At 40.4% G+C, this 17,291-nt stretch overlaps 1 protein-coding gene across 5 annotated transcripts in view; it reads left to right on the plus strand.

Moving 5' to 3' along the window:
* The window catches only part of DDX59 (DEAD-box helicase 59), a 36,072-nt gene that overhangs the window by 14,116 nt on the left and 4,665 nt on the right, over positions 1-17,291 (plus strand). The window contains exons 1-7 of one of the 5 annotated variants that reach the window (XM_087732958.1): positions 7,202-7,490; positions 8,927-9,756; positions 12,528-12,695; positions 13,232-13,321; positions 14,378-14,629; positions 15,503-15,655; positions 16,144-16,272. In XM_087732958.1, coding sequence (XP_087589084.1) covers positions 8,938-9,756; positions 12,528-12,695; positions 13,232-13,321; positions 14,378-14,629; positions 15,503-15,655; positions 16,144-16,272 — 1,611 coding nt within the window. In that variant the 5' untranslated portion in view covers positions 7,202-7,490; positions 8,927-8,937. Of the gene's footprint in view, positions 1-7,201; positions 7,491-7,551; positions 7,822-8,566; positions 8,680-8,926; positions 9,757-12,527; positions 12,696-13,231; positions 13,322-14,377; positions 14,630-15,502; positions 15,656-16,143; positions 16,273-17,291 lie in introns of those variants that run through there. The other 4 variants (XM_087732962.1, XM_087732959.1, XM_087732961.1 and 1 more) reach the window with 4 other exon arrangements.

Consider the following 17,291-nt stretch of genomic DNA (forward strand, 5'->3'; position numbering starts at 1 on the left):
TTATGTTTATCATCCTTGCTGATTAATTAGAAAGGTCTTCATCTCTTAAGAAGTGATATGATTGGAAAGAGTTTATAGAGGGGGTGGGTGGCAATACACATCGAACACAGGTCATCTGGCAAGCTGTCATGATTCCTATTGTCTCTTGTGGATTGTCTTTTCTTCCTCTCCCATCCTTTTGTCTGGGACCCCAGAGTGGGGGAAAAAAGGCTTTTAATTTCAGTAAGTGCATGCTGTGGGAGTGTTATCTTGTTTTTAGAATAGATGCCAATCTCATATGCCTCCAAACAGCCTTATTAATTGGAACACAAATCTAAATGGCAAGCTAGTAAGCAGCTTTCAAATAAAATGTTTCATATCCTCTTGGAAAGAAAAATAGATTAACATGAAAGGAGAGAATTTTTAATTCTTAATTCTGCACCTCTAAGTTATATTTCAAGATATATTTAATCCTGTTAATTTCCACCTGAGTTCTCTAAGAATCTGGGTTCCCGTTTATTCATTACTGAAGTCCCTGGAAATTTGCAATTGTCTTTGCAGTCTTTTGATCAAATCCCTGTTCTGTAAGTCTCAGAGACTGAACAGAGGTTTGTAAGTTAGTTTAAATGATTCTTATATCCTAAAATCATTCCTTTTAATTGGAAAAAGCTACTCTGTATCTTGTACAAAGACGTTGGTAATTGTATTCGCTGTAGTTTTTACAGTTGTGCTAAGGCTATGGTGGTATTAAATCACAGAGTCCATTGATTCTCGAAGTAAATATTATATATGGTATTTGAGCATATAATCACATTAATTATGTTTGTAATTTTTGCATGATTTGTCCTGTACAGTTATTTCCCTATGGACTAGTGGCATTTAATGCCAGAGCTTCGGGGCAGGACTGCTGTTTGCTTTTTTAAAAAAAAAAAACCAACACCTCAGTAATATGCTTTAAGAATTCAGATTTAATTAGATTATATTTTTAATTCCAATTTTACCACAGATTTAGGCAGAGACTAATATCAACCAGTATTTTCTTAGAATGTGGCTCTTCAAACAAAGAGAATGCTCAGGAAGCCTGAAAATCTTAGTCTAAGACTTTTTTCACTGATTATTTACTTTCAAAAAGCTTAGGAGTTGCCTGTTTGGATTAAGCAAAATTAGAAAAACAAGGGCACAGAATAAGTATACTGCGTGCAATATCTGTACTAAATCAGGACATTTTACATGACTGTTAGCAGAATTGACTGGTTAATGGTTAGCCACCATTATTTGTTTTTAGGTTATCCGGCTTTTTCCTGTGTGGGTCCTTTAAAGCTGTAATTCAGAAACCAGTGGAGTCACTGACTCACTGATTCCTTCAATCAAAGAACTATGCTTTAAGTATGCTTTGGGTTAGAGCTGCTGTTGACAACCTACATACAAATCTGCTGAGTGGCTTCAAAATCCCAAAACATTAAAGAAACAGAAAAATATTTAGTTTATTATCAGGTGGAGCAGACACAGGTGCCAATCCCCAAGTAAACACGCTTTGACTTCCATGTCTTCTGAATGGAAAGACATTCCCCCTCTCATCTACCCAAGCAGTGGATGTTTGGTTATCTCCAATTATGTGTATTGTGGCAAACTTTTAACAAAAAAAATAATTCAGAGAATCATTTTTATTCTCTAAGTGACATCTTCATAAACTTAATGCTCTTCATCCATTATAACATTAAAAAACAACATTAAGGCACTGGGATTCCTTAGTTTACAATAATGATACGTAGGACACATATTGAGATATTTAAAATAGTTAATAGCGTAAAGAAAAAATGAAACTATTTCTCTTGATGAGACGTTCTTTTGAGGTACGTTTTAATTTTCAGTACTGACACTTGCCACTTGAGGGAGTGATGTATTAGGCGCTATCTGGACTCAAATTTGAGTCCATTCTCAGTAGTTTTGCATACACTGGGAGCTCACTCTTAAGTGGAAAATTCAGACATCACATGAGGATATTTTGGCTACAAAGGAAACGTAAAATGCACTGTATTAAAATGTTTTGGACACTTACCCTTTGGGATGTATTTATCTGTCAATCAAATCACTGTGTGGAACTCGAGAACACCTTGCTTGCCAGGTTCATGGAGAGGTGCCTACAGGTTGTGTTCTGGTACAGGTTTTAATTAACGGGGTCACTCTGGGAGGTACCACTGTGGAGAGCTGAGGCATATGCTACAGTCAAGCAGCTGTTTGAAATGCTTGTGATACTGTCTCTGAATTAGTATGCAGAATGCCCGTTTCTTATGACTTTAGTGTGCCTGGGAGTAGAGGGATTTCAGTCTCCTGCTTTAATCCAATCTTGTTTTACTGAATTATTTATTATTTGCAAGTTATGGGAAAGGTTGGTTCATGCTTCTAAAGAATGGCTGTGAGATGTTATGGGGCAAAGCGCCTGTTTGTAAATTGAGGGCAGGAATCCAAGGTGTCATGCTTGCTTTCTGTATATTTGATATAGAAACCATGAGTGAATATGGAAAAATCTTCTTGATATAATTTAAAATAGACCAAAAAGTGGGATACCTTAGTAGTAATAATTTGTGCTTGAATTATTACTTTCATTATTTTGGCTTTTAATCAATAATTACCATCTTTGTTATTCTAACAGAAATTTGCATGAAGTTGAAATAATCTGTTGCTGTGTATCTATGTATTAAATCTATGCTGGTATGTATTAGTCCTTTTGTACATGTGGGTTTGTGTATGCATTGTTGCATTTCTGTAGCTCCTAATATTTATTTTAGAAGTTACTCTGAAGAGGTGTATTAATTATATAAGGACTATATTTGAACAGGGGTTTCTAATAACAATGCATAGTATTTTCCTAGGCAGCTATTGTACTGGAACACACACAGCATAGACAAGATGAGAAAATTGTAAATTCTTGGTGTTTTACCAACTAAATTAAATAACAATATGACCGTACAAAATACAGATGCTACTTTTTCTTTTTTTTTTTTTCATGACCTGGAAACCTTAAGATTTTCCATGATGACATCCCCAGATAAACTGTCCAGAACGTGCAAAAATTACTGTCCTAATTGTTCATGGTTTTCTAACAGAACTTAAAGCCAACTTTATTCAGCCAGTGCTTGAATTAACTAGTTTTTAGAAGGAAGAATACCAAGACAAAACCCTTGTAGGATATCTGAGGGCATCTTGTCTGGGCACATTTTGTACAATCTGGCGAACTCTAAAGGTACAAAACTTGAAGTTCAAAAATCTTATTAAAATGTCATTCACCTCAGATCCGATTAGTAGCATCAAGAGCTGAGTGGATGGGAATTAAATTCACCAAGGCTGTCTATTACTTGTATGTATTTCACCATTCTAAAAAAGCTTAGGAAAGTGACTGGACTAGAATATTTATGCTTTATTCCAGGAAAAAAAGGTATTTATTTAGTGAGCTCACAAAGCACAGTATCTGTTCCAGAAGAGTTTTTGGTGCATCTATCCTGATTAACTTCTCCATTTAAATAAAAAATAGCATAGTACATTCTGTGGAAGCTTGCACTCCTTTTCAGTTGTGAGCACTTACTATAAAGCATATTACAATTTCAAAGCAGAGCATGTATGTTAATGATTTCAAGAAAGTAGTGCACTTATGAGTACAGAGAGGGTCAAAGCAATGGCTGAAAAAAATCCAGTTTGTTAGTACTTTTATTAATACCTGACTCCTGGTCATTTTGTTGGAAGAAAGAATGAACTATCAAGAGCTGTCCAGCCTTTATGAGCCACTCAAGGTACAGTAGACCTACTGTATGTGTTCCTCAGTCATCTCTTTTTCAGACTGACGAGTTTACGTAGTTGTCTTGTATGTAAGCCCTCTCACGCCTCTGAATATCCATACAGCCCTTTCCTAAAACTTACTTTCAAGATCTACTGTAGTCTTTCTCAGACAAGGGGAGTGAGTGATGGGGAAACCCCAATTACAAGGAGCATTCATGTAAGTGAACTGTCAGTTTATACAGTAATGTTCTCTATACCTCCCCTAGTATTTCCTACCATGTAACTTTGTTTTTCTGACTGCTGTTGCACAGTGAACTGATGCTTTAACAAAGTTATTCCTCTTTATATTCAGATCTTGCTTCTGAATAGTAATGGCCAATTCAGAGCATATCATTCTGTATTCAGTGTCAAGATTCCTGTCTGCGTGCCTAGGTTTGCATTTGTCTCTCTGAATTTTACCTATCATCATAACCAAGTCTTCTAAGGCTCTTGTAAAGCTCTTCTGGTGGCCCTTGTGTAAAGTATCTTGAGATACCATTGCCAGCAAACTTTCTTGCTTTCTTGGTCATCAGGTTGCCATATCAATCTGTAAAATGGTACCAAGTTTTACAGAATTCCCTGGTGACTTCCCTCCCTCCACCGTGGGACCCCTTATTAGTGAGTCCTTAATCTTTCATTCCTGTATTCTAATCAATGGTACGTCCATGCAAGACCATTTCCTCTTACCCTGCATTTTTTTAGTGTCCTTAAAACTTTTGGCGAGGAACCTCTTAACAGCCTTTGGAAAGCTGAGTATTCTGTACCACTGACACTTCCTGTGATCACAGGGGTGTCAGCCTTTCCTGGTAAAACAGAAGTTTTTTATTAGGTATTAACAGTTGTCCTTATTGAACAACTCTTGAAGGATTCCTAGATAATTGATGATGTAATGAGAGAGAGGGAGGCTGCTGGGTTTTATTAATAACATAAGCCTGCGGACTGTTCAATACTTGGTTTCTTTTAATCTTTAATCGGCTTGAATAATCTCTGTGACCTCCTTTTATGTTTACTGCTGTAATGAAGTCTGAGTTCATCTGAAAGACCATTATATGCCAAAGAAAAGAAAGCTATTACTGTGTATTATAAACAACGGTAGAGGCGGGTTTTCTGTTTAGGGAACGTCAATTTGTGTTGCATTTATAGTAATTCGTTATATAATAATGATCTTATAAAATGCAACATGCGTATCTTCAAAGTGATTATAAAAAAAAAATCAGTACCTAATTAGGAAGTGTTCATTACTAGCAAAATAGTGTTCGCATGAAACAAATACAGGGTAGAGCAAAAACTGAAAGTCATGCATCCATAAGTGACTCATGGAATACACCCACTGACTACATTATCCCTTCCATAGAAATGCATATGCTAGACTTCTGCATTTTGCAGCTTAGAACAGCAGCAATATGTACTATGAACAAAAATGCTAAGTAACTGTATGAATCTTAAAGAGCTTGAACGTGCCTGTGTAGTCAAAGCGTGCAAACTCTTGTCTCATGGCAGATGAGGGCAGAATGGTATCTTTCAACAAAACAACGGAGTGTTCTTACCATAATAAAAAGGTACTTTAATTTTCTTTAGATTCAGTTGTTTCCATTAGATTACTATTTCTGTCACAGAAATCTACTGTTAGCAAAAAATAGAAATAGCTGAGATACATATAGGATGTTTGCATTTTAGTATATGGACTTTACAGAGTATGAAGCATCTCGTATCATATTGAATACTGTTGAAATACTGGTCTTTATTGAGCAAATTATGTTTTGAATTCCAGGAAATGACCTTGTAAAAATAGAAGTACGAAAAGGAAATTAGCCTATGTTAGAAACTCTCCGGGAGGGAAAATGAAGAAAAGAAAGTCAGTGCAAACAAAGGGGAATGACAGAGGCTGAATCAGAGAGAGGTGGGGATTTTCACAGAGAATGAGGAATGTATGCAGTGCGGATGAAAGGTGGCTGAATTTGTCATGCCTAGAAATGCCCACTTAATCTTTCCAGAAGCTCAGTAGTCTCTTCCAATTGTACCAGTTAATTAAAAATCCCACACAGATCCAAACCTCATATTTGTACTAACTTTGTCTTGCTACAGAGAAATCTAGCATACTTTAAGATAGACCATGTTTCAAGTGTGACTGGACTTGAATATTACAGAATGCCGCAGCCAGCTGCTCAAAAGCCCCCAGCTTTGTGCCTGTCTGTGTTTTAACCCCATTCCCACTGGCTCTTCTGACTGTTCATCTGGACTGCCATTAAACTGTGTTTCCAAAGGGGCTGCTAGTGTTTATGGAGTCTCTCTTTTAGCAGGAAATGGCGGTGGTGGTGGCCACCAACAAAAGTAATGAGCCAGAAAGAAAACGGAACTCCCCATCAATGTGGATGCTTTCGGGCTAACAGGACCCATGTTGGAGGAGGAGGGAGGTAAGGTACAATCTGTTCTGGAGTATCTGGAGTGCCTGGGAGTACATCAACCCAGATAGCTCCCAGCAAGGTATCTTTCCCATGCACCAAGTCATTTATGGCCATAGGGTATACTTTTATTTTAGGAATACTCTGGTCTTCCTGCTTGTGCTCAAAACCAGGACCTCCTGCAAACGGTGTAGACACAGTGACACCACCTCAGGGTCCTGGTGTTGCAAGGGCATAGCTGGGATAGGTCGACTCACCTACTGGTGACGCGCATCCTTGGAAAGAAAGGGAGTGGCGGGCAACCACCCTGTTCACAATGGCCAAGCAGCTAAAACCATCACCCTTCTCAGTGGACGTACATCCACGCCTTAGTACGCTTTCCCACCAGCTTGCTTTGCCTGGGCAGGCGCACTGGTGCAGTGGTCGCACCCGGGCTGTCTTGCAGAGCACAGGCTGAAGTTAAGTCTGAAAGTCTCTTCTGCCCGGCAGTGAAACGTGATAAATTCCGGTGTTCTCGTGTATTGCGATGTAGTGTAAATAAGGCACGCTTATTTATTATCGAAAATAATAAAAATAACGTACTCCACTTGCAGTATACGAACAGCTCTCTCCTCAGGCCCTTCCAGGTGTTTCCAGTGGGTCACGACGCGCGCCGGGCATTGATCCCGCACGCCTCGCGCCCGCACCGTGCGCGGTAACAACGCGCTGCCCTCACCTGCGCGGACGCCGCTGCGTTGGCAGCACCGGGCAGCCGAGGCTGTGGACGCGGAGGGGAGCGCCGGGCCAGGGAGGGGCCACGGCCGCGCGTCCGAGCCCCCCAACCCGAGCTCAGCGGGGACCTCTCCCGGCGGTGGGGCTTTCCCCTCCCAGGCCGAGTCCGCAGGCCCGCCCGCCACGGGCCCGGCCACCCCCCGGCACCGGGGAGCCCTGCCCGCCCCTGCCCCGCGTCTCTCCCCGTGTAAGGCAGCGGGCGGCGGCGAGGGTTTCGTCTCTCGGCCCCCGCGGCCGCCGATGGGGCCCTGCTGCTCCTTCCCGTGCGGCCGGGAGCCCCCGCCCCTTCTCTGACTTCCCCTCGGCGCGCCCCGTCGCCGGCGCGCCCTCCCGGCCGCTCTCCCAGCGCTCTCCGGCGGCGGCGGCTCCCTGCTTCCGTCGGCCACTCGCCCGGCGCCGCCTGCGTGGGGGCGCTGCTGGCGTGGGAGCGCCGCCATTTTGTGAGGGGAGGCGGCGGCGGCGGGGCCGGCGGCCGGTCGGTAGCGGTGCGTGAGGCGGCGTCCCTGCGCCGGCGAGGAGGAGGAGGTGGGGGCCGGGCTCCGCCTCGCAGCAGTGGGGCGGGGGTGCGGGCAGGGCGGCGGGGGAGGCTAGCGGAGAGAGGCGGCCCCGCGCCGTCTTGATCTCCTGTGGGGTGTGTAGCCACTGCCGGAGAGGAGGGCTGGGGCAGGCGGGGAAGAGGGCGCCGTGCTGCCCGGGAGCCCCGCGGGCAGGGGGCTTCCCGGCGGGGTCCCCGCTGGCGGCAGGACGGGACCCTCCCGAGGAGCCCGTTAGGGATAGGGTCTTTTTCGTCAGCCTGGCGCTCTTCGTCAGCACGGTTTGCTCCCCTCAGCGGAAAGGTTACGGAGTTCGTAGAGAGGTTTGTTGTGGGAAGTTCTCGTTAAGTGCGAAACATTAAGCGGTGAGATCTGGCGCCTGGTCCAGCAGCGGGGGGGGGGGGGGGGGGGGGCGGGCAACCTCCGTCCGGGCGCCCCGGGCCCGCCCGTGTTCTCCGGGCCGCGGGTGCCGCTCAGAGAGCTCGTCTGCGGCGGGCGTCTGCCGGTGCCTCGGCGCTCCCAGCTCCTTTGAGCGACGCGGAGGAAAAGCTGCCTGTCAACACAGAGGTAGCTCTGTGTGTTTTTTAGAAAGCTGATGTAAAAAGAAGCTGAAAGAGACTGGTATGCACAGTACGATTAATTCAGAATAAAGTTACGGTATTTTGTGTACTTTAGTTTACCGATTGTGCCGTACCAAACGACTGGTGAGAACGTATGACATTGTCAGAGTCAGCTGCTGAAAGTTACAGAATATAAGAGTTATGGTTATTTATGGACACTTAATTCGGCTTTCTTGTATTACAGTAGAGACCTGGCAAATTGATCATGTAGGTCTTCGCTCTTTTTTTGACACCCTGGACAAACAGAGCTGGACTCTAAACAGATCTCAAAGTTTACAGCCTTTTTATATTTGGGTGGACTTTGAAAAGGACAACGAAAGGAGTGGTCTTGGGTGGGTCCTGTACTAAATTTCACGTCCTTTTCAAAATTGATGGTTTTGTTTGGTTGGTTTTTTCATAGCTTAGAAAACCACATGTTTTGCTTCTCTATCTCATCTTACAGACAACTAAACTCTCCAAGGATTTAAATATGACTGGCTCTCAAAATGGATACATTTCCTGACAGACAGTGAAAATCAAAGTTTTTATTCAACTGCAAATGTCTAATACTGAAAAGTAACTGTAGGTGGATCTCTCTGTGTTGTTCCATGCTTCTACTGTTATTTTGAAGTACTGCTTTACATTGCATCAACACTATTAAGACCAAGATCGTTTTTAGACAAGGCAGTTTCTAGATCTTTTCAGAGATTAAAAGTTGGTTTCTAGGTTTGCAAATACATTTCCAAGACTTGAATTTTTTGTGGTAACAGTACAATGTACCTTTCTCAATGGTAGTAGTTTCTAACAACTGTAACAATTTTCTTTCTAGCGTACTGAAGCATGTTTTTACCAAGATCTGTTAAAGTCAAGAGGACTGCTGATGACGACAAAAGTTGTACAGCTAAGAAAAATAAATTGTCTTCTGGAGGATCTTTGCTAGAAGAGACCACCGAGTTCCAAGACTGTAAGTCAGTTAGAACAGAACCTTCTGCTTCAAGATGCAATTCAAATGAAGTTGTACAAGAACGCACAGAACCTGTAGCTGGAGATATTGGTGTTGCTAATGCAACTTTGGGAAAAGACAGCCAAAATACCGATGAAGATAGCTCTTCAGAAGAACCCATAAAATCCTTCAGCAAATCCCAGCGTTGGGCAGAACCTGGAGAACCTGTATGTGTTGTGTGTGGTCGCTATGGAGAGTATATCTGCGATGAAACAGATGAAGATGTTTGTAGCTTGGAATGTAAAGCCAAACACCTTCTACAGTCTCAAGAAAAGGAAAAAAAGCTAAAATCTGATCAACTCACAAAAGCAGAATCTCAAGCAGAAACTCACCTGCTTAATACACCTTATTTCTACAAAGATCATTCCTTTATTTTAGGTTTGCGAGATGAGCAGATTGAGAACCTTAAACTTCAGCTAGGTATTGCTGTCCAGGGCCAGCAAGTTCCAAGACCTATTGTAGAGTTTGAACACTGTGGTTTCCCTGAAACTTTAAACCATAATTTAAAGAATTCTGGCTATGAAGTCCCAACTCCCATCCAAATGCAAATGATCCCTGTTGGACTACTAGGGAGGGATATTGTGGCTAGCGCAGACACGGGCTCCGGAAAAACAGCAGCCTTCCTACTCCCTGTTATTATGAAGGTTTTGAAAGAGGTAATGAAAGTTCGTGTGTCTAGAGAAAGTGGTTTGCAACTTTGTCTCTTGGATTTCCAATGTAACTGAGCAGTGCTTTTTATTGACGTTCAATGATTTATTTTACGTTTGATTGATGGAGCATTGGTTCTTGGAGGGGGGAGGTGCTGATTATTTTTAATGACTTTGAATGTTTTTTCACTTTGATCAGGAGATAAAGCAACTCTATTAATATTACCTAATATACAGTTTCTCCTTGTTAAGAAAGGTAATTAAATTCTGTAGTAAACTTCCTAAATGGCTTAAAATAGAAACTGAAAATAGTTCCAGGCCTTCTGCAAGAAGTTCATAGAACACTTTGGGATGGAAAAGACCTTTAAAGATCACCTAGTCCATCCCCCCTGCAATTGGCAGGGACATCAACAACTCAATCAGGTTGCTCAGAGCCCCATCCAGCCTGTCCTTGAATGTTTCCAGGGATGGGGCATCTACCACCTCTCTGGGCAACCCGTTCCAGTGTTTCACCACCCTCATTGTAAAAAAATTCTTCTTTATATCTCGTCTGCATCTACCCTCTTTTAGTTTAAAACCATTACCCCTTGTTGTAGTGCTATTGGCCCTGCTAAAAAGTCTGTCCCCATCTTTCTTATAAGCCCCCTTTAAGTATTGAAAGGCCGCAATAAGGTCTCTCTGCAGCCTTCTCTTCTCCAGGCTGAACGACCCCAGCTCTTTCAGCCTTTCCTCATAGCAGATGTGTTCCATCCCTCTGATCATTTTTGTGGCTCTCCTCTGGACCTGTTCCAACAGTTGTTCCTATATCTTGATAGATCAGATGGCTGTAAGAGATTTTTTGGCATCTGCGTAATTTCGGAGAGTAATTTCTGTTGGAATATGTTCAGCTGACCATCAAATAACTACAGGAATTTGGGGTAATATAATTTCTGAAATCCTCTAGTGACACAGTCTCCCCTTTGATACTGTGGGGAAAAAGCAATTAAGACGACTTTTGTTTTGTAAGAACATGAATGTATGATGAGAAGTAATGGCAAATAGTGTTCTGTACCTTGTGTGTGGTTCGGTATTGCTTTTTGCTTTAGTGGTTTTATTCAAAAAGAGATGCATAAGAATATATTTGAAAATTCTGGACCTGATTCTAGTTGATGTTTTGGACTGTTTAGATGCCCTTATAGATAAATATACACACAAACGTGTGTGTGTATAATTTTTTTCAAATGAATAATTTAAAGATTATTTAAGTAACTCTTTTAATCTTTGAACTACTATAGCATTAGTTTAAGAATGGAAGCATTATATAGAAGCGTTTAAGAACAAGAGTATTACACTCCAGTACCTCCCGTCTCATTATCATTAAAGTCTGCAAGACAGTTATATGCTTATAATAACATGCACAAAATCGGAGCCTCAATGAATAATGCTTAATTTCTCTACGTGATCTTTCTCATTCTTCATCTTCAGAGTACTTTACAAGTTAATACATATGTCAAGAAAGAATTTTCTTTTGTTGTTTAAAATAATTTTCATTTTTAATGTAAAAGAGAAATGAGATGTTGAGAGCATAATGATAATCTGGTTGTGAGATATCGGACAGTTCCTGGCTTCTCCACATCTACGTAGATACCTTTTTTGTGGTGGTAAGTTGTTAAGTTAAACACTGTTGCTCACTTGAAAACAACTCAAAAAGCCCTTCTTGACACAAGTATTTAACTATGTAGTTCCTGTGCTGACGCAGTGGGAAAGGAACAACCTCCTACTGTTGGTCGCTTGTAAATATTCCAGTTGGAGACCAGAAAGAAACACATACCATTCAGAAAACTGTTAAGTGAATTTGTGATTGTAGTATCAACATATGAGAGAGCTTTGTTTATTTGCTGAAGAGGTGATCAGTATCACTGAAATAATGCGTCTTGGAGCTAGACCATTGTTCTGCCTTGCCCCCCCCCCCCCCCCCGTTTTAGCTTATATTCTTTTTACTTTGTTAGTATGTGTTAACTGAAGTTAGGAATCTATATTAATCTAAGAGGAAGTACTACCCTGTAATTTTGTGTTTTCTGGGTTGCAGAAGTATCAATGAGGTGATAATTTGGTTGAAGATCCTTACATAAGGAACAAAAAAAAAAATTTAAGACTGTACCACTTTAATGATTCATCTCTACCTGGCTGACTAATAGTGGTTCAGAGGGGCTATTAATTTTGTTTTTAAATTTCAGAGACGTATGTTTTTGCTGTATAAAGTTCCTATCACTGCTTATCTTCTTTGGCTAATACTTAACGCGTTTACTTAGTGGTATGCAAGACAGTAAAGGGAAATAGTCTGTTCCTGTAACATCAAGACTTCTAAAAACTTTTTTTTTTTTATAATCTCTAGATTTAACTAGCATCCTGTGTTTTGAGTTCGTGTGGAATTTATTCTGAATTTCTGTTACAGATTCAGTACAATAACTAAAACAGAAAAAAGCAATCTTTACAAATGACTGCTAGCTTTCTGGGCCTTTTTTTGTTGTCAGGAAGCTATTCTAACAGTGTACTTACACATGCATTAATTTTTTGTTTTCAAAAGTTGAGTAATTGAGGGATAGACTTCCTTGGCCTGCATTGTTAAAGGTATAATCCCTTTCTGCCTTCTCTCTTCAAATAGAAAGGGTATTAGCAGTCTAATTGTATCCACAGGAGCTGCACTATATATTTTACTATTGGGAGATTTAATCTTGAAAGCTTTTTATGTAAATAATAAAGCAATTCCATCTTCAACAGATTTCTCCCCCTCTTTATAGACAGAAACTCCATCTGCCCTTATTTTGGCACCAACAAGGGAGTTAGCAATTCAGATAGAGAGACAAGCTAAAGAACTGATGGCTGGTTTACCAAACATGAGAACAGTTCTCCTGGTAGGAGGTTTACCACTGCCACCACAGCTTCACCGTCTCAAGCAAAATGTTAAGGTAAGAACTATAGCATGGAAAGATCCTGTGGAGAGTTATGTTTTCATGACATTCACAGAAAAGAAAAATGTTCCTGTTGACGTGTACAGACACACAAAAATGTGTTTTTCCTAAGTCTAAACTACTAAAATAATTGTTAGCTCTTGAAAATTGTACAGTAACACTTTTTTTTTTATTATTTTTTAAAAAGTTTCATGCATAATATTGCTGCTTTCAAAGACTGAAATGTGCCATTTTATTAGACAAGGAGTTGTATTTTACAGCAAAAATAGTTTGTTTTTAATGCAGATTACATTGCTTGTATTTAGACACTTCCGTTAGAGTTCTAAAAGGTCCATTTGCTTTTGAGGCTTCATAATTTATTAAGTTATCTGTGAAAGTTTTAAGACTTATTTGAACACAAGTAATTTCACTACTTAGTGCCCTCCTCACCTATGTGCTGTAACTTTATAGTTTTTCTAGGACAGTCATCTGTCCTTTCATGGAATTTCTAACTCCTGGGGTTTGTTTTTGATTTTTTCTTTTTCTTTTTTTAGGTTATAATAGCAACACCTGGAAGACTTCTTGAGATTTTAAAGCAAAGTTCTGTTCAACTGCATGGCATAAAAATTGTAGTGGTGGATGAAGTAAGTTTTTAGTTATCAGGGCTGTATTGCCTATACAGAGGTCCTTGAAGAGCCAGTGTGAGTGGCTAGTCTAACTGTTTAAACACACAGAGTGTTTGTTATAAAGATAATATCTATTTCTTAAGAGAAAAATTCATTTTTAAATACAATTTAAAGAAGCTCAATTATTTGAGCAATTTAAATACAATTTAAATAAGCTCAACATGAGTGAACAGTGTGCTGCTGCGGCCAAGAAGGCCAGTAGGATGCTGGGTTGCATCAAAAAGGGCTTCACCAGCAGAGATAAAGAAGTCATTATCCCTCTCTACTCGGTGCTTGTCAGGCCACACCTGGAATACTGTGTACGGTTCTGGTCCCCGTTATACAAAAAAGATGTGGACAGGCTGGAGGGGGTCCAGAGAAGGGCCACCAAGCTGATCAAGGGTCTGGGAAGCCTGCCGTGTGAGGACAGGCTGAGAGAGCTGGGTTTGTTCAGCCTTGAGAAAAGGAGGCTTAGAGGTGATCTCATCACCATGTACCAGTACTTAAAGGGGAGCTCCAAAGAAGATGGAGACTCCCTTTTTACAAGGAGTCACATGGTGAGGACAAGGGTTAACAGGCACAAGTTACTCCCAGGGAGATTCCGATTGGACATGAGAGGTAAATTTTTCACAGTGAGAACAGTCAATCATTGGAATAATCTCCCCAGGGAAGTGGTTGACTCCGCTACGCTGAACACATTTAAGACTCAGCTGGACACGGTGCTGGGCCACCTCGTCTAGATTGTGCTAGAAAGGTTGGACCAGATGATCCTCGAGGTCCCTTCCAACCTGGTATTGTATGAATGCATGTTCTATTGGCTATAAAAGACTTAGATACCTGACAGTGTAATACTGCTAGACCACTGTGAGCCATTTGTTTTTAATTTTCTCACTTAGTTTTTCTTCTGACTGAAAATACTCCTGCATTTGGATTATTACATGCCAATCTTGCACGTTATGATTCTTCTGTCAATTGAAGTTCAGGATTCTGCTGTTTATGGAAAAATCTGGTACAAATCTAATATTTTTCACTTAGGTGGATACCATGTTAAAAATGGGTTTCCAGCAGCAAGTGTTGGATATTTTGGAAGACGTCTCTCACGATCATCAAACCATACTGGTGTCAGCCACGATTCCAGTGGGCATTGAACACTTAGCAAATCAGCTTCTGCACAATTTTGTACGAATAACAATTGGAGAAAAGAATCTGCCATGTTCCAATGTTCGCCAAATTATCTTGTGGGTAGAAGAACCATCTAAAAAGAAAAAGCTGTTTGAAATACTGAATGTAAGTGTAATATTTTTCTCATAAGAACAACTTATAAAATTATTCATGTCTTTACGCATCTCTGTCAGGTTCTCATCTTTAATCTGTATGCAGTGAAGAGGTGGAGTGAGGTTAAGCATGTAACTGCACTAACTAGTTCAGTAGTTCTGCAATGTAGGAGCTTTAATGGCAATTTCAGGGATTACTCCACCCCCGTTGCTCACACCTCCTCCTGTGCAGCAGCAAACTAGATTTCTGTGCTGGGATCCAAGTTAAAAATTATAACTTTGATAATTTTTTTGTGATTCGCAGTATGGCATTCCAAAGATTTGTACTGATTATCTGTGAGTGGCAGAGGAACAGGACTTTCTTAAACTGTCATAGCTGCTTTATGGCCTGGGAGTCGTTTGTAATTTTAAAAGTCATTAAAGAAACCAGCGAGAAAGCTAATTTAGTTCTTTCTTGAATTTTCTTTATGTGAATAATAATATATATCTTTTATGAGTACTTTGGGGGGGAATTTTGGAGTCTTGGCTGAGGTTATCCAAGAAGCAAATAAGAATCTTTAACTGAACCTCAGAACTTAAAGAAATCCGGAATTATTATGTAACGTTTAAAGAAACATAAAAGAAAGCTTCTGACTTCTAAAAAATGCATGTATTGGTATAAACTTGGGTTCTGAGACTACAAATCATTATATGTTTATGATGTACAGGTTGGTATAGTTTCGTGGTTGGTATCTTGTTTCTTCTTATCTGGAGTCTAAGAATATTTATTCATCTGAAAGTGTTGTTAATGTTAGAGATAATGAGCAGAAGAAATTGAATCCAAGTTGCTGATGATGAGCAGCAAACTGTTGTAATACCTTCTTACATGAAGTGTTTCATTTTACAGGATACAAAACTCTTCAAGCCTCCAGTGCTGGTATTTGTGGACTGTAAGCTAGGAGCAGACCTGTTGAGTGATGCTGTTCATAAGATTACAGGATTGCAATGTACAGCTATGCATTCTGACAAGTCTCAGGTGGAAAGAACAGACATATTACAGGTTTGTGCCTCCTAAAATTATGGGGGTTTTGATAGATTTAAAATGGCCCATTTTTTTTAAAGGTGGCTTAATTTGAATGGTTAAGTCATAATTTATGGCTTTTCTGCAGTAAAACCTGGAGTATTTTTGGAGGAGAGGAGAGACAGGTGGGACCAAGCAAAACTGTAGACAATAATGTCATTTTAAATGCAGATAAATACTGGAGACTATTTCCTAGGTTATTTGCTTTGAAATTGGAATTTAAATATGCATTTAACATTAATTGATTATTTTTTAATTAAAATCGTGATTTTGATCTCCTTTTAATTAGCTCTGTGAATTATATTCCTATTTAAATCAAGAATACAGAGGGTCTGTTTTCTCTTCTGCAATAGAATAATCCCTCTGGGTGTTCTTACACTGTATAACTAACTAGCTTATACTTGGGAGAGGTTCAAAATACAAATAAGGAAAAAATAATTAATTTTTGTTTATTCCTTCCTTGCCAGGGATTACTTCAAGAGAAGTATGAAGTTATAGTAAGTACTGGAGTCCTTGGACGAGGGCTTGACCTTGTCAATGTCAAACTGGTAGTAAATTTTGATATGCCTTCAAGTATGGATGAATATGTACATCAGGTAAATAAATAAATTGCTAAAGTATTATTTGAAAAGTGTACTGTAATGTGACATCCACCTATGGAAACTTAAATTTAAATGTAATCATAAAGATTATTTTCCTCTTCAGAATATTTTTACAGGAAAGAAAGAAAGGAGCTGAATATCTGTTCCATCAGTCTCTTACGTAAACTACTAAGATCTAGAACACTGTTCTTGTATCTCCTATGTAAGTTACTAAAACCTAGAACAGTGTTCTTCTATCAATTATGTTTGCAGTACTATTCTTCCTGTTTTGTACTCTCTTGTATCATTTTGCGCCTATAGAAAGCAAAGCTCACCGTGTTTTTACTTTTCTCTGTGAAGAAAGGCCAAATACCACTCTTTCTGCTGCAGCTCATCTGCAGTGTGGGATATGCATGTAATACAATCAGGAAACCAGTCGTGATCTTTCTTTTCATTCCCTCTTCCTACTCCAGTATCTCCTCTGATTTTTTTTTTTTGTGAAGATTTCTTGCTTTAAAAAAGATGGTGCATGGGTTGTGTGTGTGTGTGTGTATTTATGTATATGTACACACACCCCAACCCCTGTCTGGCTAGCAGATCAAGAGAACTAATAATTACCTTCTTTTTGGCACTTACGAAGCCACAGTACTCTACTACTGTGTCCAGTTTTGAGACCATTGCTACAAGAAAAGCCAACAAACTGGAGAGAGTCCAGACAAAGTCAGGGGCCTGTCACACCTGACACATGAAGAGAGTCACAGGAAACTGGGCTTGTTTGGGCTGGAGTAGAGATTTAATTGCTGTCTTCTATTTGGTAATGGGCGCTTACAGAGGAGACAGAGCCAGACTCTTCTTGGAGATGCACAGTGAGAGGACGAGAGCCAACGGTCACAACTTGCTGCAAGGGGAATAACGTGCCTGATAACAGGGAAAAATGTTTTTCATAGTGAGAGTAGTCAGGCAGTGGAACAGGCTGCCCAGAGGGGCTGTGGGACCTTTGTGCTTGGAAACTCCATAGGACAAGGCCCTGAGCA

The sequence above is a fragment of the Nipponia nippon genome, unplaced genomic scaffold (assembly GCF_047370975.1).
Source record: "Nipponia nippon isolate SJK-2023a ecotype South Korea unplaced genomic scaffold, ASM4737097v1 scaffold_5, whole genome shotgun sequence".
NCBI lineage: Eukaryota > Metazoa > Chordata > Aves > Pelecaniformes > Threskiornithidae > Nipponia > Nipponia nippon.